The sequence below is a fragment of the Betta splendens genome, chromosome 4, assembly GCF_900634795.4.
Source record: "Betta splendens chromosome 4, fBetSpl5.4, whole genome shotgun sequence".
Lineage (NCBI taxonomy): Eukaryota > Metazoa > Chordata > Actinopteri > Anabantiformes > Osphronemidae > Betta > Betta splendens.
The window spans coordinates 24947070-24970270 of NC_040884.2; the positions used below are offsets into that span (position 1 = coordinate 24947070).

The 23201-nt window shown below is 42.6% G+C and overlaps 1 protein-coding gene across 1 annotated transcript; it reads left to right on the forward strand.

Moving 5' to 3' along the window:
- The first annotated feature begins 438 nt into the window (after window positions 1-438).
- On the forward strand, window positions 439-21317 carry ell (elongation factor RNA polymerase II). The gene is made up of 12 exons (XM_029146865.3): window positions 439-667; window positions 7779-7823; window positions 12356-12477; window positions 13187-13350; window positions 14153-14403; window positions 14520-14644; window positions 16235-16316; window positions 17190-17799; window positions 18088-18154; window positions 18553-18724; window positions 18809-18853; window positions 18940-21317. Exons 1-12 carry the CDS (start codon window positions 533-535, stop codon window positions 19042-19044), a joined length of 1923 nt encoding a protein of 640 aa, XP_029002698.1. The 5' UTR covers window positions 439-532; the 3' UTR covers window positions 19045-21317.
- Window positions 21318-23201: the final 1884 nt, after the last annotated feature.

Consider the following 23201-nt stretch of genomic DNA (forward strand, 5'->3'; position numbering starts at 1 on the left):
ATGTTCTGCAATATCAAATCACTATTAGAATTCTGTGCTTTTTACCACCGCTTTGCTTTCAGAATAACACAACTATTGCACAGATAACAGCCACACTTATTTTCAAGTTCCTAGGATTTTCACAGGTTAGTCTTTGGAGACGCTGACGTTAAACTGACGCAATCCGATGACCGTCGTTTCCCACTTCCTACGCATTACTGATGTTCCTAAATGTCCTGCTACCCATTAAGACCTAACATGTATTATTATCACTAATATTCTACATATGAATCATTTGTCTGTTTTGCATTTATTTGCATGTGTTTATTTATCATGCCACTGACAGCTCAGTAAATATGTTTGTTGATATAATATTAGCATACGCTGTCCACTCGGTAGTTGTTTTCTTTAGTGGTTGTTAAACGTGACTATATAGGGCTCCGCTGCTCGGTGACTTCATCCGTGACCGCTCATTGAATATTCATTGAAAAGCAACGGTAGTTCTCCGTTCACCACAGAGTGCGTCCGTGCGCGTGGTGGGAACTGTAGCAAGATGGCGGCGCTGAAGGAGGAGCAGTGCTACGGGCTGTCCTGTGGAAGAGTGAGCAACGGCAGCAATGTCTCCGTGTTCCACGTCAAACTCACTGACAGCGCGCTGAAGGCGTTCGAAGGCTACCAGAGCAGCAAGGTAAATGGCCCACGGCGGTGTCGTGACGTTACGGGCTCGCGGCGGAGACGCGTCCGGGCGGCGGTGACAGGCAGGAGTGAGGTCAGGCGCCGCTCCGGCCGCCGCCGCCGCCGCCGGCCGGGGCCGGCCGGGGGGTGGCCTCACGCCGCCCGGACGCGGCTCGTCGGGCTGGGTGGCCGCCGCTACCCACTTTAGCGACCACTAGCCGCGCGGCGACCGGGGCGCCTGCTGGCGAACGTGCGCTAGCTGTTTAAAGCTACACCCCGACGCGCTCCCCATCGACGGCTCGGCGCTTCTGCTTATTGAGCCCCAGTAGTTGTTCGGCTGTAAAAGGGTGGCGCGTTAGTTGGCGGAGCGGCTTTAAGTTGGCGGCGTTGACAACGAGCCCGACGCGGATGTGTGTTATAGCGCAGAGAAACGTTGCCCGAGAACACGGGGCAACTTCTGGCGTGTGTGCAGATGTTTCCAGAAAGTTTACGCTGTCACAAGCTTCCTGGCGTCGCAGGCCGACGGCCGCCCGCACCTTGAGGCGATACCCGGCGTTGGCTGATTGAACCGGGGGGAGTCATTTTAACGGAAAGCCTCCTCTGGGTTCAGTGTCTCATGACAACGCGGTGAATGATTTGGGAAAAGTACCCAGCACTCAGAAATATGGCCATCTCCGCTCCCAGCCCCCTCACCACCAACGGCTCGTGTTCACTTTACAGCCCTGGAATTGCGTCAAAGCCATTAAACAGATTTAACACGTTTTCGTGTCAGTACTGGCCCCTGAATGCTGGGCGAAATCCGGCGTCGGACCTCTGAAATAGCTGTTGAATCGGCGCTCGGCTCCCTGTGTCGGGAGCTTGGAGTCCGGTGATGGCCATCTAACGTTTCAGCGTCTATAAATATTTGACAGGGAAAAGCTGGCAGGCCACAAGGAACGGGCCTTATCTTTAGCTTCGGCACCCGCATGCAGCGCTGCAGCTGATCAGGCGGAACGACCGAGCCGTGACGGGCTGTTTGATGCTAGAACTCCAGTTGTTGGCTCCGTGATTAATAAATGAACGTGTCACACCATTAAAGTGTCACACAGGCTCGTATTTTCCATTTTAAAGTGAACCATAGCTGCAGCCTTTGTTTTTTAGCTAGTTTTTGTCCATTATTGTTCACCAGCTGGAGATCTAAACCCTTCTGTTTTACTATTAACCCAAACTTGGAAAATGTACCCCAACAATCACATGTTGCTTCACCAAGAGTGGATATTCAGCATGTACGATGGACAAAGTAGTGAGATTTACAAACCCTGTCCATACACTTTTCAAAACTAATGTCAGATACGATTGGGTTGTTTCGATAAGTGCTCACATGGATTGTGTTTTGTTGTGTTGTTTTAAGGAGACTAACATCTGTCTTGGGGTCTGCAGAGTTAATTGGCACCGAGTTAATTGGCACGTTGCTGCCATCTTAGATACTTATTTTCAGGCAGTTCTATTACTGTTTAGCAAGTATGTCCTGTACGGTTTCGCAGACTCAGGTGGTCTGTGTGTTGCACAGCGTATTCTTCCTTATCACATTTTCATTGTTGACTGAGTGAAAAACTCTTAGTCGTAGTCTGGTAAGCTCTAAGCCATTTTGTGACCATCACAGTCCTGTTTGTGCAAGGTTTGTTGTGAGTGTCAGACAGTCCGATGCACATGGTGCACATGTTTTTGGGAAAGTTATATGTGGCCCCAGTGTTCAAAACAGCACTGTGGCTTATGTGGGTGAGGCTGTCTCTGTGGGTCATGGTGTAGTGGGGGGGTTCACTGAGTTGGAAGTCAGGGTTGGTTCATTTCGTAGCGATATGCCAACATGCATGCAGTATATTTTCTTTGTCTCAGACACGTGCATGGGCAAACAAGCACTGTTATGATTGTTCTCAGCTTTTGTTTTGTGCTTACACAATGACTGGTGATGAAAAGTTAAACAACCAATCTGACACGGTCATGGCGTGGCGTCATGCGTGTGCGCTGCATGGCTACTGTCCATTACTAGTGCATACTATCACCAAGACTCCAGGTTGGCATGTGTATTCAAGGGCAGTGTATTGAAATTTAATGGTAACAACTTAAAACTAGCAAAACATGCAAATACAAACCTTCCAAAACAGATTGAAAGGAGACATCTCACGGTGTAGTCGGATGTTCCTTGCCTGTTGTTTTTGGTATTTTTCTGTTTGCATGATAGGTTATGAAGTGACGACTTTATCAGTTGTGACACCAGTCCAGACTGAGTGTATTTGATTATCTTCCATGGAACTTGAGCCTCTGTTTTTATACATGTAACCGGAGCGCTACAGAATTGCTTGTGCCTCCTAATAGGAAAGTTTTAATGTGGTCAAGAATGCACGTAAACACACTGTGTGTAATGTTTATTATCCATGTTTTGTTTGTTGTGCAAAATATTACAACTCTCAGTCAATAGATTTCAAATTTAGGCAGTTTCAGGTTACTATTCTGTCACAGGAGGTTTGATAAATGGAAGCAGCAAACAGCTCCAGGACGTTTGTTGACCCATTATGCTGCACCGTCTTCTGTACGATTGAGTTTTTTAGTTGCTTCCTGTTTAAACCATGACCATCGGCGCGTCCGCCTGTTAATATGTGTGAGGACAGAGTGAACTGGAGCTCCTGCTGTGGGACTGACAGACCAGAGACACTTTCCTTTTTTATCATCTGTGACATAAGCAGGAAATGAGTGTCAAGATGAATGTATTAAAGATAATAGATAAATGAATACTCTGTTAAATTATCTAGAACACATTTGAATAAATGATAGAGCAGTATTACACTGGTCAGCGATGAGTAGTTGTATTTGAATAGAATCTATCGCTGGCACTAGTCACATCTGTTGTCCTTTAGTGAGGTAATGGACGTGTGATTATAAGCAGGGAGCGACAGGTTTACATTCTTGGGGACATGCATCACGCTGGTGACTCTCATCTGTTTCACATCTCGTAATGCAGTTTTTAATCCAGGTATTTTTTCTAAGACGATGTCAGGTTGAGCTTTGCTGACAGACACAATAGCTGGTAGTTGTACATTACAACATGCCATCATGTAACATGTCCAATTATGGGATGACTGCCAGAGCAAGGAATTACGGAGTAAAATGAATAGGTTTGGTTGTTAAACTTTGTCATGGCTGAATTATTTTGCGCATGTTCGTGATGTTTCTGACCGCTAAGGAAATGGTATGGCAGGAAACGGACACTGGGCAGGGATTCAGTTGCCTGACGTTGGTCAGCTTGTGCTGGTGCCAGTGCTATAGTTATTCAGGAATGTTTCAGAGGATCACGACTGCAAGAGATGACCAAAACCAAATATGACTCCAAATGTCATGGTGTCCCTCTGTCCTGTGTGCATGTCATCCTGATGTCACCAGTCACTGCAGTCTCGCTGCTCTTGCCCAAGACACCAGTCGGTGTAAAGTCACGGGTTGCTCTTTGTATGAAATCGCACACTGTAACTTGAAAAACACTTTTATGCACATCCTGTTTTTTGTCATTTGGATACGGGTAATATTTGTGAACACCTAAGTTTAGTTTCAGTAATGTTCAAGGTATCAAGACAATACATGAAAGCCTGATGTTGAGCATGCTGCAGAGGCAGTGAACCATTATATATTTGATTTGTGAAAATGAATATTTGAAATAAAAACAGTGTCCACGTCAGCAGTGTTTGTTCAAACCGGCGCATGCTGCAGGATGAACAGGTGTCGGCGCTCGCTGTTCTAGACTAAAAAGGAAGTAGTTCTCAAATACAGTACAACCTGTCAATAGCCGTGGTAAAATAGGCTAACAGATTATTGTATCAAGTATAAGATATCATACATAATGCAACACATGCAATGTTTTTAATGTAGGGTAGCAAATGTAGAAGCTTGTTTTTTGTGACAGATTTTATCAGAGCAACTAATACTTATTATTTGACTTGTCAAATGTGCTTATACAATATATACAGAAACATTAAATCCTACACTGTAACCCGGCCACATACATGTAGCAAGTCTCTACGAAAGCCCCGCTGAGTCTACACTTTCACATCTCTTTTTTTTTTTTTTTCCAGGCCCTCACATTTCCAGGAGGCAATTTTAATGTACTTTCGCTGGAAACCAAAAGGCGTCTTGTTTACTAAATTGGGAATAAAGGTGATGCTCCGGTCCGGTTACTTGTAAACGGCTCTGTTCTGAGCATGATACCTCACTGATGACTTACCGTTTGTACTGTTTTTTTTTTGCCTTTTTTTAAATTTCTTTGGTGGGTCATATTTTGATAGAGAGGCTTGGAAGTGACAGAGCGTTGGTCTAGTGTTGCAGACAGCTTGGACAGGGTAGAACATGACCTGTGCTTTGGCACGTATGCGCTGGTGTTGTTAAGCAGAAGTGTGAAGAAGCTCGACCGGGTGACGTGTTCTATAGACACACAGCGCTCCATATGACTGCTTTGTAGGCTGGCAGTTGAAGCTTAAAGGTGATCTAGTGGGATATGTTTCTGTTTGCAGATGGAACTGTAGTACTGTGTGCTGATGCTCCTGTTACAACTAAGAAGTAGTGTAAACGGAAGAGACGTGCAGCCGGCGTTGGATCAGGCATATGCAACTCTGCAGATATCACCTTTTTAAAGAGAGAATTCATACATTGTGTTACTGCTTCTGATACGCTTCAGTCACAGCTGCTGGAATTGCACCACGCTCCACACAAGGGGACAGACTGAGCCGCCACACATTGTGTTTCTTCGTTGCAGTGCACGATAAAAAGTGCTGTGTGCAACTCTGTGAAATCCTAGACAGGTGGAACGCTTAATGGTTATGTAACCAAACTGACAATCAGGGTGCCACAGGAATGGCTTTTGCTGTTTGCCTCTACTCCTTAAGACATGGTAAAAGTGGACGTCTGTGTGAGGATGGAATCAAGATCTAGTTTGTAGTTTACAAGTTGTAGTACTTCATTTGAGAGCTTTAAGCTTTTAAATTTGGATTTTTTGGATTTGCCAAGCTTTTATAGTGAAGTATTAAGATGCTTGTTTGTGTAGCTAAAAAGCTTTGCATTGTGATGGTTTAAGGTTTATCACGTACTATGTCAAGTGGCTCATCGTTGTGTAGTGTGTGTGGGTGAGAGCCTCCAGCCCTGCCATCGATCCGCGGTCAGCAGCCATACTCTGTCCCTAAGGTTAACTCTGTGGAACATTCTGGGCTCAGGTCCCAGAGAATAGTGACATGTCAGCAGCCCATTGAAATGAACAGGCTGAGTGTAGCACTATGTTAGCAGCGGTGGGATGGGGGAGGGCGCATGGTGAGAGTGTTAAAACTGGTGTTGTGTTTAAACATTGCAGGGGAAGACCAGGGAGCAGGGTGTTCTTAGACTCAGAGTGATCAAAGCTCAAGACAAATTGAAACTGTTGCTGTTGTTGAAACGGTTCTTCTTTTATCTGATTTTTAAGATTAGTGAGATCTATTTGGCCTGAAGAAGTGTTCAGTGTTTTTTTTTTTTTTTTCTGTGACGCATGCAGTAGAAATTGTATTGCTCATCTGCCACATGTGCATGCTGGTTTCCAGTAATCAGGTTTCATAAGTTTGCAAACCTGTTACCTGGGTAAACTGGTTTCCTACGATCATGTTGTCAGTGTTCGTTTTTGGTTTCAGTATTGCAAGAAGTTTGCTGCTCTGTAAACACATTTCTTTGCCACTCGACCAACAAAAGGTCTATAAAAATATACTAATGGAAGGACTGAAGTGAGTTCTGTACAAATGAACTGGTTCAGACAGAAGTCTCCATTTGAGATCCATGTAATGGGACCCACTGCGTGCTCTGGGTTTATTTGTCAGCAGTCACCAGTTTGGTGATTAATAGTTGCCTAATACACTGAACGTGCTGCGTCAAACACTATTTGAGGTCATGTGGGGTTCAGACTGTTTGTTGTTATGAAAGTGAACTTTTTAGGCTCAATCCTTCATCTGTTGTTGTGCGTTAGGCAGAAGCGGGCCGCTCGTAGTCATTCACTTTATTCTACTTACCTCAACTTGCAACGACTTGAACTTTGTTGTTCAAGAATCCTGTCGTTTCACTTGTCTTTCTGTAAAATGTTTTATTTTCAGGGCAGTGAAAATGTTGCTTTTTTAAATTTTCTCCTAGTGATGTTGTGAAACTAAAGCTAGATGTGCTGTTTAGAAGGAATCCAATGATACAGTGGTTGCTCTCAGTTGTTTCAGTACTAGGGTTGGTTATTTTAAACAAAGAGGGAAGGGTTTAGTAGTTCTCCTTTTCCTTTGGATCATTGCTTTTCGTATTTAAACGTATTTTAATAAACCAATTGTTTAACTTGCATGCTGTCTGGGTTCATCCATCCTGAACTGCTTGCTGTACAACTGCAGCAACATTTAAAGGCAACTGATCATTGACTGACAGGACATCAAACACACTACACAGCCTGCGTCTCTGCCTCAGTCAGGAGGGAAAATGAAGCCTCCTGACTATTGGCTCTCTGAAAATTAACCGATGATGCCCTTGTATCACCGTAACCACATCGTTTGTGAATGATTTGAGTACTTGGTTGCTTTGTTCACATTATGCACTAATAATACATTTTCAGAAGGTGTGTAACCTTCTGTTTCTTGATTTAGACAGGGGCTGTATAAATATACAGAGTACTAAAATGGGAGAAAGTCATTTCTTGGTTTCTTTTTCTATTCTTAAAGAATAAATATCTTATATTCTTCACTTTGAATCAAAGGCGTTTAAAATAAAATCTAAAAATAAAGTCTTTTCTTGACATGTTCTATTCTGTCCTGTTCAGTACTTGGTCAAAGTACCTGGTGGTGGGAATGGGTGGTAGACTCATTTAATGAATTACTGAGGATTTTATCCACTAATTCATATTGTAGCACTTGACCCATACCTTTTTAAAAGCCAAATCTAACCCCTCCAGGCAATCGTTTCTACCTCTGCATTGGTTTTTGTCTTTATTAAATTCTTTAAAGCGGTCCCATAAGCACTTCATCACCCAAATGCCCTCCACGGTCTTACCTGCATTTATTTTTGAAATGTGTTTACTGTGAAAATTGTTAATAAATGCTGGTGTTTGTCTTCTATAGGTCCTGTCCTCGTCGCCATTGATCAGATTTAATGGAAACCAAGGGGTAAGAATATTTTCCTTCTTTGCCTTTTATCACCCACAGCAATCTGTACAGTTTAAGAGTAATTTGAAAAATGAAAATAATGCAGTGCTGATGCTGACACTATGTAGGTTTATCATCTTTACACCTTCAGTGATGCTGAAACACAACAGTTTGTTGCTGAAATATATTTCAACATACAGGTGTCTGTAGCCTGAATCACATGGAATGGCGTATAGGCTGAATGTTACAAACCATCAACTGGTTTTAAATAACAGATGAAGTTGGATGTACAGCTCACACAATTAATGTTTCAAGTAAATCCTCAAAAGTCATGAATGTCTAGCAGCTCAAAACTATACAACCTGCCTGAACAGGATCTTTCAAAGGAGCACACGTCTGAAAATCTGACGGTGTCTCAAGTACACCTGGTGCCGCTAATCAAGCTTTTGATTAAAAGCAATCCTCATGGGATTTGAAGAAGGTGGTTGCAGTAAAGAAACCCAAGCATATTGGTGGACTGGCTGCCATTGTCCATGAGGAATGGGTTAATAATCCTCAGGAAATTATTGTGTGGGTGTCATTTAAATATTATTTTTATTTATTTGAAGCTTTGTACAACAAAGCTAATTTGCAAAAGGGGCAGAAGAATTCTGAGTGCAGCTGTGTGAGCTTTGATAGAAAACGTCTTTGTTAAATGACATTTAAGCTTAATTTTTCTGTCTCACTGAAGCCTTCATAAAATACTGTGCAACAACTGAATAGTTGGACAAAGCGTGCAACAAAATATTGAAAGCTGCAGGTGTTTAGGCATGCTGACAAAACTCCAACATGGGCTTCAGTGTCTCCTACATGAACTTTTTCTCCATGTGAAGACAATAAACCTCCCAATACTACATAGACATGGTGCATAGCACACCATGAGGTGTTCGTTAGGGAAATCACTGCCTCTTTACAGTTTGCAGGGCACTCAGAGGCAATTTATAAAACATATGTTAGCACTGATAAATCAAAAAATACTGCAGAGATTTATTAAAAGAAATGTAAAAGTATTATTGATTTTGACTCACCACTCGTCAACACTCCCAGGCGCTCAAAAGGCAAAGCTAGTCCTAGTCCCACATGCACAATCCAGATGGTTGACCAGATGTGTGATTTTATTCTTATTTTTTTTATTCAGGCTGTTTCAACAAGTAAGGTATTTTCCTGATGCAGTGTACTCACTGGAGAAAATCTCACCATGCTAGTCAGAAGTGTGAAAAGTGGCTAAATTACCGAGCAGATGGTCTGGCTGTCGCATTGAGATACTGTATTCATTCATCAAAAAATACAGATCCTTACAGACTTTGTTTTCGGATGAGTGACCAAAGAAAATTAATTTGTGTATATATGAAGAAATCTCTGAAGGCGACAAACTCATCAGCCTCTGCTCTTTTTTTCTCCTGTACATTTAATTTTAGCTAGTGATATCACTGCACTTTGTATGGTGACGATCTTGCACACAATGCTTTCCCTCATTAACACTGCACAACTGGCCTGTGGCAGCCATTGCATGTAAATGTTCTATAGCCTACTTTGTTCCTTTGATCTCGCCTACACCCACCCCATCCCTCTCTCTCAATTGGTTTGTGTTCTTGATTTGTATCCTTGAAGCGTATGTGACCCAACATTAGCCGCAGACTTTGTGGGGTATCTTGCACTTGATCTCTAGTTCAGCCCCTATATGAGTGTGATAAATTGACAGAGGTCTTTTTGTGAGAGAGGTTCAGTTTGGCCTCCCCTTGTTTTCAGTTTTGTTCTTCTGAAGACCTGGTTAGTTCAAAGCACAGTAAAAGGTTTTACTGCCAGCAACAACTGTGTAACATTTAAGCAGGTGGTTTACAATAGTCATCTCTGTTTTCACATGGTCATACAGTACATGCACAGTTTTCCTATGCTCTTGTATCTCATACCCATGTTCTTTGTGCGCAATCTCCTACAAGGAAAAAAGTTTTGCCGTCACAATATGTTCAAAAAAGCCTAAATGGGTCAGACGTGTCTGATGTCAAGAGGCACTGGAAAAGGTCCAGCAGCCTAGAAAGATACGCTGCACACTTTGTTGACAATTGTCTCAAAGAAAATGTTCTGATCGTTATGTCGGGGTCACCTGAACAGAAGGTCAGCAAAGACGGACGGTGAATGAGGAACAGGGCCACGGTCCAAGGCCCACTGATGCACATGGGAGCAAAGGGCGGCTTATGTGGCCTGACGCCACAAGCGAGCTGCTGTAGCACAAGTTGGTTGAACGTTTTAATATGAGCGCATTTGACAGGTGCTACGGGGTGTATCGATTTCCTTGGAGGAGATTACATTCAACGTTATGGTAGACGCATCCGTGGAGGCCGCAGCTTAGAGCTGACATAACTAAAGGATAGGCTGCTGTCCTCCATGGCTGCCAGAGGACGGTCTGTGGCTTGACAGGTCAGAGCTGTTTAGGCATTATAGCTGGGCCTACACAATATTATGCAGGTGTTATGAATGGTGTGCTATATCATGTACCTTAAAGTATAATTACACTGTCAGTCCATGTCCTGTAGTGTTTATGTAATATCTGCATGCTCCTTTCAATATGTCCTTGTGCACTGTTTCCATTGCTCTGGTGAACCTCCAAAGCTTCATTACATGGAAGGATTAACCAAAATTTAATCTAGGCTTTCTAGTTATTTTTAGAAGGAAAGAACATCTGTCGCTATTGGCTTCAAGTTACAAAGTTCAAATAATATGGTTTCTGTTGTTTTAGGAATCAGGCAGTTGCTTGGCGTTACTATATGGAAGCGTAGATGCTTTAAGCTTTAGTGTTTTCAGCATGTCTCTCATCATAGATTAAAGTTAGCATCATATTGATATGTATATTAAAACACAACAAGTCTTAATAACAGTCTATGTCTGTTATTATGGTGATTTGAATTGATTCTAAAATGTTGTCCTCCTAAATATATTCCGTCAAATGTTCAGTGGGTGTTTGTGACAACATTCACTCAGACTTCACAAAAGCAGACTTGTCTAGGCCAGTCCCAAATGAAGGTGAACTGGAGATGACAAACGGGGAGTGTCTGCTTTCATCATCGATTGGCCATTTTCTTTAGAGTTGTTCTCATCCATGGATGACTAAGTGGATGTATACACATGGTTTCAACACTAACTGAAGCTGGAGCCATTTGGTGTGGAGGAGCCGTGTTTTCTCACTCTTTAATCCTCTGCATAGTGAGTCAATTAATCTACTGAGTCACTCCTGTGCCTTCCAGTCGGCTCCTCTGCTTCTTAATCATCTCTGGATTTACGCAGTCAGCCTACTTCCTCTCTCCCCCTGTGATTTCACCCAGACATGATATGAGCATGTTCAAGTTTAGGACTGGTCCTGTCGTACATTTTAAATCGGTCACTTCAGTGTTAAAGCACAAGTTTACAAACAGAACGAGCTGTTGCTGAAGCAGTTTTTATAGCAGAGCTGCGAACGTGTTGACAGCATTGTTGTGGGCTCTTCATCATTTCCCTGTTGCTAGTAGGGGCAGTAGGAGCTTGTTTGGGACACACTCTGTATAGGTGATATGCCTGTTGGCCAAGACAGCAGTAAAAGTAAAAACCCATGTTTATGGGTCTTGTTGTGATGAGAAACACCAACCTGTGATGAGTGTCTTCTTACCGGTACTATAGTATCCAGTTTGCACTGAGCATCAGTAATTGTGACAACACAGGTAATAAAACCGAAATGTGATGCAGCCGTGTATTTTTAAATGTAATGGTTCATTTGTCTGATACTGTAATTGGTAATTATAGACAATGGTGTTCAGGTCTCGAAAAGCAGATGGCGGACGTTATTTGTAGTTGGTCACCTGCAGACATGCATGTGCCAAAGCTGAACATGTCAGTCACTGCACTGATAAAGAACCCCTGCTCTCTGACATGTCCCCCAAATATGACCCCTTTGTGTTCATGCTCTTTTAAATGACTGAGTCCAGGTCAGCCTGCCAGAACCTCCTGGAAACTCAACCCTCAACCCTGACTGTGGCTTAGATATTGGATTTTAAATTGATTCCATCCCAAGTTCATATTCCAATTATAGGTTGTTATTATAAGCCTGTTTCTTGTACTGCAGTGGCTCCAAACACACACGAAAACACAGATCAAAAATATTTCAGCTTTCTTGTGAGAGTTTGAGTTTGGTGCCAGCAAGAAAATGCCCCCAGCATATTCACAGCATTTGAAGGTGTACAGAGCTGACGTTTGTTTATAGTACCAAATTCATCAGGCAGTAAAAAATAGTTTCAATGTAAAAACAGGGTGTGGAGCACAGTTAGTCATTTGTGGTTTGCTGGGAACCAAATTACAGTAAACAGGAGTAGAATAAATGGAGGAAAATACACATTTAAGATCACCTTCGAAAATCTAAAATGCAATTATCCAAATTACTGTGCAGCAAAGGTTCAGCAGCAGTGTGGGTTCAGAGCAGGGATGTCTAAACAGTGTTTACTTGTTTTAATTTCTGTGTGTGTGTTTTGTTTTTCTGTCTTCTACAGAAAATTTCCATACCACGGTCAGAAAATTCCAGTGAACTGCAAACATTTACTTTCTACCTGTCAAATGTGGGCAGAGATAACCCGCAGGGCAGCTTTGACTGCATCCAGCAGTACATCACCAGGTACAAGCAAACACTGAATCTCACTCACTCATTTATGGAGCAGGCAAAAAAATCTAGCAACATAAAATCACAGTAATGTGTGAAAGTTGTTTGGATAATCTTCTGAGGTCAAATGCATTTTCATTTTAACATGTGATTCTTCTGCAGCTGCTCTTTGTTTTGTAGCAGCTGCAACCACACAAGATCATCATATGACGTTGGGCCCTGCCTTTACATGTCTCAAGCCTATTAACCGTGGTTCACAAATTCTGTATAGCCTAACATGAAAAAGTGCTGACTAAACACGATAAATAGGAGCAGATGTCTGCATTGAGCAGAAAGGAAGGAAGCAAAACGATGAGCAAGAGTCTCTTCTACTGACCCCTTTACTGTGAAAATATTTTTAACAACTGGGTCAAGTGGAGTTCATCCTCATCTCTGGCTGTATCCTAATCCACCTTGAGCTCCAAACTAAAACCTAAATTACACAACAGCATCTTATTTCTGCCAAGTCCTCATCGAATTGGAGGGTATTCTAACAAAAAACGATTTGATGCAGTAGTGATTTATGCTGTAGGAACCTACAGTTGATTTCAGTGGTAATATATATTTAAGGTTGATGCTAAAACTGAACTTGTCTTGGTTATATTAAAGCTGTTTTGTGTTTTTTATTTTAAGCTTGTGTTCAGTCTCTGTGCCTCTCAACACCTCCTCCTTTTTGTTTTGGCAGTGATGGGAGCATTCAGCTGGACTGCTTGGGTGTGATCCAGGACAAAATCACCGTATGTGCCACAGACGACTCGTACCAAAAGGCCAGGGAAAGCATGGCTCAGGTTGAGGAGGAGACGCGCAGTAGGAGTGCCATCGTCATCAAGCCTGGGGGAAGATATGTAGGTAAGGTCCCAACACACAAACACCCAAATCCAGTTGGGTGTGTTTTCAGTCACAGAGTGAAAGCTTGTAGCCCAACATCAACTAAAGTAACTTGATATTCGTCTTGTTTTTTCAGGTTGTATAGGGTCTGTGTCACTGCCACCATTCCTAAGTCCTAACTAGGAGTTTTCCTTGGTGGTGGTTGGTTCTTAAGTGGTCACACAGATAATGCATTACGCCAATTGGCTTTCCCCTTAGCCTGTGATTGTAATTTAAATGAAACAAGGCCGAAAACCTCCCAGGCATAACACACCAACTTCCAGAGTTTTTAGTTTTGTCCCAAACTGCATGAAACACACAGTTTGGAGTAGAAAACTACAACAGCGTTGGCTGCAAAGCAAGAAATCCAGTATAAGCCTATTTAGCTTTCAGCAGAAATTCAGGAAATGTTTAGACCACGTGAGCGATGAAAACAAAGAATGTTATATTTGTAAGATTCATCTGAATCACATTCATGAGGTGATAATAGCTTATGCTTGAAATGGAAGGTGATTACAGGTGGATTTGGAATAATCTTTTCCTTAGTCATCTACAAGCTCTCCAGTCATTAACAGACGGCTGACAGAATGAATTTGTTCTTCATACTTACTGATTTGAAGAAGCAAGACAACGCTGGCTGCCTGCCAAAAGTCCTTTAAGCCCATTCCTGCTAGTGCCTGTTGTTTTAGTGGAACCCTCTACCTTCATTGTGTATTATTTTGACTTGAGAGTTTCAATTCTACAGCAACTGTTTTCATCTATTTATTCACATCTGTGACTCCAGGTAAGAAGGTTCAGATCCGGAAACCGGCACCTGGCCTCTCAGACATCGCCCCATTACGGAGGACATCGCGGCCTGTCATCATCTCTAGCAGTACGCAAAAGAAAGCCACGACTCAGCACAGGCCGATCCGAGAGCGTCTCACACACCTGTTGGCCCTTAAGCCTTATAAGAAGCCTGAGCTGATCCTGAGGCTGCAGAAAGATGGACTCTCGCCACTGGATAAAGACTCCCTGGACAGCCATCTGCAGCAGGTTACTAGCACACACACACACACACTCTCATCACAATATGTCAATTACGTCAACCTAACATTGATGTTGATCAGCAGCAGTGTTAAAATAACCTCTGGCTCTTTTTCATTCCCTAGGTGGCAAACCTGAGTGGGAAAGACAACACCTTCATGCTGAAGGACGTTTTGTATAAGGAAATTCAAAAGGACTGGCCTGGTTATACAGAAGGAGACCAGCAGCTTCTTAAGAGAATCCTGTTTAGGTACATCCAAGATGTTTACACACACACATTTTTCTACCTAAATGACATCCATATAAAGTAGCATCATTTTGTAGGTAAAATAATGCAAACATAGAAACAACTCATGTGCATATCATGTTATTCTGCAGTATAGTATGTAACAGGCTGATCAGAGACACTGTAATACACCTGACTTTCTGATCGGTCTTGGGCTTCTTCACAGCAGCATCTTTACATGTTTTATTGTAAGCCCCCTCATCTTCCCTGTAAGGGCCATGGCACGTGTCCAGCAAAAACATACTGTATGTGTGACGTATTCGTTGATGGCATGGGCCGCTGGCTGCCTTCCCATTGGGACCATCTGGTTTCTCATGATCTGGGACATTAAGGAAAAGCAAGATCTCCCAGCTAGCTGTATTTATAGCCAGTGATCAGTGCTCAGTGCTCATTTTATGTTTATGCAGTGAGCTTAAGAATAGCTCCTGTTCTCAGTGACAAGCTGTTCAACAGTAACTTAGATTTTGTTAATTCCTACAATTAATGACAAGAAGCATCCTGCATATGGTTCAGCACAGCACAAACTGCAGACTATCTGTTGTTTGTATTTGTGTACATGATATTCTTTCTTTGATCAGTGAACTTTTTGTCTTGTTAACAGCACGTCTGCACATCCGTAGCCTACCTTTGTGTGCGCTTGTGTTTTTACTGTACTTTGAGCTCTGTGGGTTTATCACGTATCTAACAATCTTAGCCTCCCACCTCGTACTACCTCCCCTTCCGCGGGTTCTTCAGAGTTCTGAGCTAATGCAGTCAGTCACGCACCAGAGCAGCACACCAACATGACTGGAACCACATGATCCAACGGTGTTCCAGCACAAGCTGATCCTTGTGTGAGGTGGCAGAGGTCCAAGGTTCAGACACATCGGTCGACCTGCTCCCTCACTTGTTACTCCTGCCTGTCTATCTGTCCCCAACACAGACATAAACACACGTGCCCTGCTTGAACCAGGGTGGGGTGTTGTCAACACTTGGTGTATCCAGATGTCCCCTACATGATAATGGGGGCATCTATTGGGGCAGCATCCCTGTGTGCAAGGTGCTTTAACACATTTCAGACTTAAGGATTATGTTTGTTGTTATGCCTTAACTTAACTTCTTGAGTTAGAACCAAGACTGAAAATCTGCTTCAATAATGAATTTTAGGAATTCTTACAAATGTATACACAGACTGGTTTAATGCTGTTCAGTGTTTCTTTCTATATAACAGCAGGTATGACCCTAATGATTGAGTCTTTTGTTTTTTTGTGTGAGGTTGTGAAGTGTGAAGTAGCTCCTCCTTTAACCAGTTGTCATAGTTACGCAGCTTTTTGCTAGAGTTATTTACACTCTACCAGCAAATAAAGCGATTTCACTGCTTCAGCGTTTGAGAGGTTGTCTTTATAACCTGGTCAGATGGGTTTGCTCTAACTTTGGCGGATTAGTGCTGTTGGAAATAATGCTGTCACCTCAACAGATGGGCCGATAAGTGTTTTCCTACCAGGCTGGTTTGTAACAATTAAATTCTGCAAAAATTGTATTAACCTTTTTTCGTGTGTGTATTCACTCCGTTAGGAAACAGTGTCAGGCCCAGAATGATTCTGCTCCTGCACCGGAGAGCCCGCCCAAAGAGCTACCGAGCAGCTCACCTTCTCAGGTGAGCTTCCTGTTGCTCCTCCTACCTGGTCACTTAGGGATGAGGAGTAATCTGCAGACAGTACCCAGAGTGTGCAGATTTGTTCTGGTTTAATTCAAAGATGTATAAACACTGCAAAGCTGTTTAGCTTTGGATTTAGAGACTCGATGTGGTAAATAAACTTTGCATGGTTAATCTTTAACCAGAGTCAGTTTACCTTCTATGTTGATCCAGTGGAAATGTTAGGAGAATTGAGCACATTACGTTTCTGCTGATATTAGGTATGTAGTTTCCCCGACATGACCAAACTCTGCCTGCTGAATGGGTTGTCCCTGCTCTCTTGTGGTTTCTGGTATTTCCCGGGGAGTTTTTTTCCCTTTTTGTCTTGTTCTCTTGTTTTTGCTCAGAGTATGTTTTCTAAAATAGTCATGTAATATGGTCATTTGAATATCTGTTGTCCTCTTGATTTGTTCTTAACAAATGCAGAAAATACTTTAACTTCTGTCGCCATTTCTTTTTTTTTTATTTAAGTCAGTTCAGTCTTCTGCATTTACTCATTGTTTACTCTTCCATTAGCTAAAGAAAAGAGAAGCTGCTGTTATTTTGACAGGTTCCTCTCACCTAAGATGCCTCCTTTTTCCTCTTGTCGCTTAACACGGTACACAAACAAACCACCAGTAACAAGGTGCTTTTTTTAGGCTCAGTCATAAAGATAAAGAACACAGCGGGTGAAGCTGTGTGTAGATGAATTAGTGTGTAAACAAGGTAAGACTGGAAGGTTTAAATGATACAGCTACTGATATTTGGTCAGCCTGTCCTGAAGATGCAGTTTTGGTCAAGAGGTGAGTTTTGTTTTAGGTTGTCCTACTCCAATATTTTCTTTTTCCCCACCAGAAACGACCTGCGTCTGATTTCATTGACCCTTTGGCCAACAAAAAACCCAGGATATCACACCTTGCCAGCAAGGCTGCAACAGCCCCAGTAAATGGCAAGTTCAGCTCATCCAACGGACGAGCCGAGGCGGGAGGCGCGCAGGCGGGAGTGGCAGCTGCCGTGACGGACAGCGGCGTGACGTCCAACTCCCAGCAGCTCCCCGTGCTGGACATCCCGCGTCCTTTCGAAGCTCTGTCGGATGTGAGCAATGACTCCAATCACAACGGGAGAGACTGCGACTCTCAAGAAACAGCGGTGTCTGAGAGGCTCAGCCAGCCTCCTTCACTGTCGTCAGGATCAACAGTACTTAGCGCACCGAGAATCACCACATCATCTCCTGGACACACAGTCGTGGAGGGAGCTCAAGACAAAAGTCCCTCGTCCTTCAACAGCAAATCAAAGAAGAAGTCAAAAAAGCATAAGGATAAGGAAAAAAGTAAAGATAAAGAGAGGACGAGGGAGAAAGAGAAAGCGAGGAAAAGCCACGAGGCACATGTGTCTGAGCCTAATAAAGCCTGTGAAATGAGCCCAGGAAACCTCAAAAGCAACAGTATTCCACAAAAAAGCACAGGTGACTGCAAAACACAAACGTAATATTTATATGCTGCTGAAAACGTCTTATTTGCTGTATTCAGTGTGTATCAGGCGTGTGCATGGGCAGCAGATAGTCACATAACCAGTGTGAGTCACTGATTAAACAGAGACCCCTGCTGTTCAGCTTCAACGCCTTTACTGACCCCAAATAGACTGTGAAGCCAAACTCTTTATTTCCTTTTGACTTTTTGTTATCAAAGCAGGTAATATATTACAGCAAATGGCAGCTGTTTAGAATAATGCAATTTTCTACCTTTTATTGCAGATGTAAATGGAATGTGCAACGATACCAGTATTTCTTCGTCATCGCTTGAGGTGGCAGACTATTTATTGTGAGTATAAAACAAGTCTCAGTCTCTTTAACACGTTGCAGTGGTTTAGAGCCCTTTGTCTATAGAGTACTTTTCTGCATAACGACTCGGCCATATTTCAACACACACAGGGATCTCTAATCTGAATAAAAACACAAATCTGAGTAAGAACTGAGAAAGACGTTTTGTTTTGTCCTGAACTAAAAATCTTAACGTGACACTTGTAGGTTTTCTTTAGATACAGCTGTGACTACATTGCAAACAGCATCTGCTCATCTCTTTCTGCATACTTTCCATGCTGACTGTTTACATTTCAGCAAAACCATATCAGTTTAAGTTGGAAAAAGGCCGCAGCCAGCACACAGTGGAGTGAACTGCTTGAAGACATCATGTTAATTACGTTATCTCCCCCAACCCAGGAAGTACACAGTGATCGGCTCTCCAGAGCAGCGTCAGAGGTATAAAAACGATTTCAACGCCGAGTACAGCGAGTACAGGGGTCTGCACGCTCGGATAGAGGGCATCACTCGGCAGTTCACGGTGCTTGACAATGAGCTCAAACAGCTCCAACAAGGCACAGACAAGTACAAGGTAAGCTCAGTGAAGGACACAAAAATCTGCTTTTTGTTTAAAAAAACACACTGTACATCTAAAATGTCCTGTCTCCCATCACAGACAATCCACAACCAAATACTTCAAGAGTATCATAAAATCAAAAAGGTAAGCGGCCGTATTTTGACTGACTTCAGTGGCATGAAGTGCTCAAGTCCCTCATCAGACTCTGACTCCATGCTTTTGCCTTGCAGACTAATCCCAACTATAGCCAAGAGAAGAACCGCTGTGAATATCTACACAACAAACTGGCACATATAAAGAGGCTCATCGCTGAGTATGATCAACAGCAACTTTAAAAGTAGTTATTAATAAATGTCGTTTCCCTATTATCTCTGGAAACCATGCAGATAAAGGAAAACTGACTTACGCTTGTGCTAAAATATTTTTTTCATGGAAAAGTACCATGAAAGGAGTATTCCCCACGCTGAGGCTAAAGGCTCTAGTGAGGACAAAGCAGGACACATAATTTTTTTTTTTTTTTTTTGGAGGATGGGGCTGTGTCTTTCTGTATAGTTACAATGCATCTAGAAAGGAGAAAAACGTCATGGCTTTGTTTTTGTTTTTCCTCCCCTCAACAGCCCACCCTACTTGTAGTGCACAGAGGTTGGGCAGAGGTCCTGGTTTTGAAACTGGATGAGGGGGGACTCTTTGATGAAAACCAAATGCAACTAATTTGTTTTTGACTAAAATAATTAAATGAAATATCAGTTTAACGTATACTGAAGCAAATGGCTGTGATGATTGTGGATTATATTTATTTTTGACACTTACCCGGGGGAGAACACGTCTGTTTTACACTCCTCTTCATCAGTACTAGTAGTAGCTGTCTCTCTCATTTTCTGTCACATCTTGAATTTCAGCCAGCATTTGATTCAGAAGCTGCCTTGCCCATCTGATATCAGTCTGTTGGAGCTTGTTTTCCCTCTTTATAAAGATATGCAGATATTACGATTGATTAAATCCAAACAACGTGTCCCGGTCAGACATCCGTTTGTGCACTTTGCTATTTTTCCTTAAAACTGTGTTCAGATGTGTTGTCCATGGGCATGTGAACCTTTCCGCTGCAGCTGTACACTTTCAGTCTGTCTCCTACTACTCAATCATGAGCTCATAATGTTCAATAGTTACAACAGTGTTCTTGATTTGGTTTAACAACGTCTCTCGCTGAAATAAAAACTGTATTAAGCCACTTAATAGGTTTTTTTTTTTTAGAAAGGAACCGATGTGACTTTCCTGAGGAGTCTGTTGCCAGCTTGAGTCTTCCTCACACTGTGGAAAATCCTCTAATTGGAAGACGATGCAGGCAGACGACCTGGATATGGAATTTAATGTTCTTTTTCTCTTTAGAACATTGAAAATTAGATTGACCCACAGATCTGATATTTCTTAATGTTACCGTTCTTGTCGCAATTTAGTTAGTAGTTGACTACAGACTGTAAGTATAAATATAGTTATTTAGTTCTGTCTGCTCATTGGCCCACATGGTGTAACATATTCAAGACGACTGTTAAGATGAAGCCATCTGTGATTATCTTCTGAGAGCACAGACTCTGAGGAGAGCCCACCGAACCACTTTTTGCCTTTTCAAAAGTGATGTCAGATATTTGGAGAATGACCTAAGAAATGTCCTGCACCTGCTCTTCTCAGTGAGACGTGTGCAATCGGGACGGATTCACTGAACGCATTCAGCGACAAATTAGAAACGCGCTGCCACAAGTGGGTTTAGTCTGTGAACACATCCCTTGTGTTTTATATGAACATGAAAAACTGCACTTCTTTCCTGATCTTGCTGTTACCTGAGGGTTTTGTCTAAGTGACTCTCTCCTCCTTGTCCATTCGAGTGCATGCTTTCTGAATGTATTACAGTGAGCAGTCTTTGTATCTTTACTTGAAAAGAATTTATCCAAGGATGTCAGAAACCAAGCGAAGGCCTAGTCCAAAATGAATTTTTACTAAATCAACTAGACATGACTGACCAGTATGTTTACCAAAGTACTTAGCTACTGGGACGAAACCAAATGTTGGCGAAGGCACCTCAGTATTCCCGACTACCTGTTATCCTTTCAGAAATCTGTGTTCTCTGGAGAGTCTTTCTCCTAATTCAAACACTACATTCTCAGTGTGAGGCTAAGGACAGCAGTGCTGCAGGGTGGAGGCTGAAGCTGGACGGGAGCTGATGCGAATGTTTTCTTGCCAGGATTAACACTTGCAACATTTAACCAACCAAGAAAGACACTTTTTCCACACACGATTTTTTTTTTTACTGTTCTCATGTGATTACTGTATTACATCTGGTCACATTATGGTCAAAATCCATTGTGCAGGACTTGATGAGTAAGCGCAAACGTTTGAAAGTAACAGAATGCCAGCACAAGTGTTGCTGTATGTGTGCCAAAATGACCTGTTGTATAGGTTTTTTTCTGTTGAGTATATACATGCTGCTGTATAAGTAAAGAGGGCTTTGGAGAAGAGTTGTTGCTGAACCCCAAAGCACGCTTTTTGAAAACCATAAGGGACTGGGACTGAAATTGATCTTTGTTTCAATAAAAATTCTTTCACACAAATCTAACACTGCAGAATGAATTTGTTGAAAACCGGTGTTGAGACCAAAGATGCAATACACGGACATGTAATTTAAGTGTGATGAAAATACGAAGAGCAATGGAATGTCAATGAATTATCTAAAGGTACCTAAAGTATTTATACTGTGGAATTATTAACGTTTTCGGGTACTGTTGCCTGTAGAGGATGACCTGTAGATGGCAGCAGTTTCACATGGTCACCAAATCTTTTCAGCAGCAAACAACAGCAAGTCGAGCACAAACCTTTTAATTCCTCTGGTATTTCCAGATTGGATATTCGAAAAAAGGATAACTGTTGTATCCAGCTCAGGCTTAACAATCACTTTAATTCCAATGGAATGGTGGATGGAAAACAGCTTGTGTTGTGTTGTGTCTAGTGACTGTGTGTTGTTTACTGCCCAGTCTGTCTCTTGCACTAAAACATGGATCCACAAAAGGTCCTGGCATGGCAGCAAAGGCAGAAGATGCCCCAGCAGGGCGACAGCGGGGACGGGGCTCGCTGTCATCTGACTCACAGCGAAAGGTCCCGCCGATCTACATAGCAACTGCGTTCCAGTTGGCCGGGCTGAGCTCAGCTATGCTGCTACTGGCTTGCATCCTAAAGTTGGCCTCAGCGTTGCTCACAGAGAAAAGGGGGGGGGGGGGGGGGGGTCAGTGAGTTTACTGTGGCAGGCGGCCATCTCTTGCCTCGATATACAGCAGCATATACACTGGCGTGTTTACGCAGCCAGCAGACTGAGGGCTCTGCTTTTACGGGGCAGACGGGACAGCTGTAATGTGTCGATGCGCATTTAGATTGTGTGCTACCAGAGCAGGTCAGGGCTTTGCGGTGAACATGTAGGTCGTGGTTGAAATAAAGGTCAGTCAATCATGTAAGTGAAGTCTGTTGGACGTGCTGGTGTAAGAGATTCAAGCACAGTTGTTCATTTTTCAATCCGTACTACTAAAAACACATGCGAGTCCTGGCACATGAACAATGTTTGAAAGGATAAGCTGACTACTAGAAATTGACTATTTGAGTTTATGGTCTTGATTATCTCTGTGCTCCGGCTGTATCTGCCTTTCATTCGCTGCTACGGAGGCTGTGTCCCTGTGTCTCTGCATGGGATGGAGGATGAACTGAAGGTTTACCAGTTTATGTGTCAGTTCCAGCTGAGGGCAAATTGTTCACAGTAGCTGCTGATCCTGCATCTCTTATTTTTGACCTACTAACCAGCAGCACGCACGTCTAGGGAGAGACGTTCTCTTCTACAGAGGATGTTTTGACATTTTATTCACCTAATCATGTCAATCTTGTGATATTGCGCATTGCTAACTACTCAGAATGGCATGATTCCACAGTGAACAAGAAGCGGTTTGTGCTTTTTGACCTTTGCCCTCTATAGCTGCAGAACAACCATCTTAGATTGCGTTCATGCTGCATGTGACCGAGCTTTCATCCACACAGTGCTTTCTCTGTTGTATATTGTCAGGCTGCGTTTCTAAGTATTAAGTGTTAAACATTTCTCAACAGCTCACTCCACTGGCATTAATTGCTAATAAACGAAAACAGACAAACAAAGTATCTGAATTACTACATGATTTGACCTCAAGCCTAAGCCATCCCTACTGAACCACACAGAATACTGAGGCCTATAAATTACCACCTATTGTGCAAACTTCACAGTTGGTGATGTTGTGCTGCCTTTTGCACCATATAATTGCTGTGCAATAGGCTACAGCACATTGTTGTCATGCAAACATAGAAGTGCACAAAGGTCACCGTGACGTTACAAAGTCCCTCATGGATTGTATAACAAACTGAAGCCCTATGATTTTTTTTTCAAGAGGTTTTTTATTCTGGTACATGGTAATAATGGAAGCTGACAAAA

Coding starts and splice junctions, on each gene's coding strand:
- ell (XM_029146865.3), top strand. CDS start 533: ATGGCGGCGCTGAAGGAGGAGCAGTGCTACGGGCTGTCCTGTGGAAGA. Junction 668..7,778: donor AAGGCTACCAGAGCAGCAAG/GTAAATGGCCCA, acceptor TGTCTTCTATAG/GTCCTGTCCTCGTCGCCATT. Junction 18,854..18,939: donor AGTATCATAAAATCAAAAAG/GTAAGCGGCCGT, acceptor TTTGCCTTGCAG/ACTAATCCCAACTATAGCCA.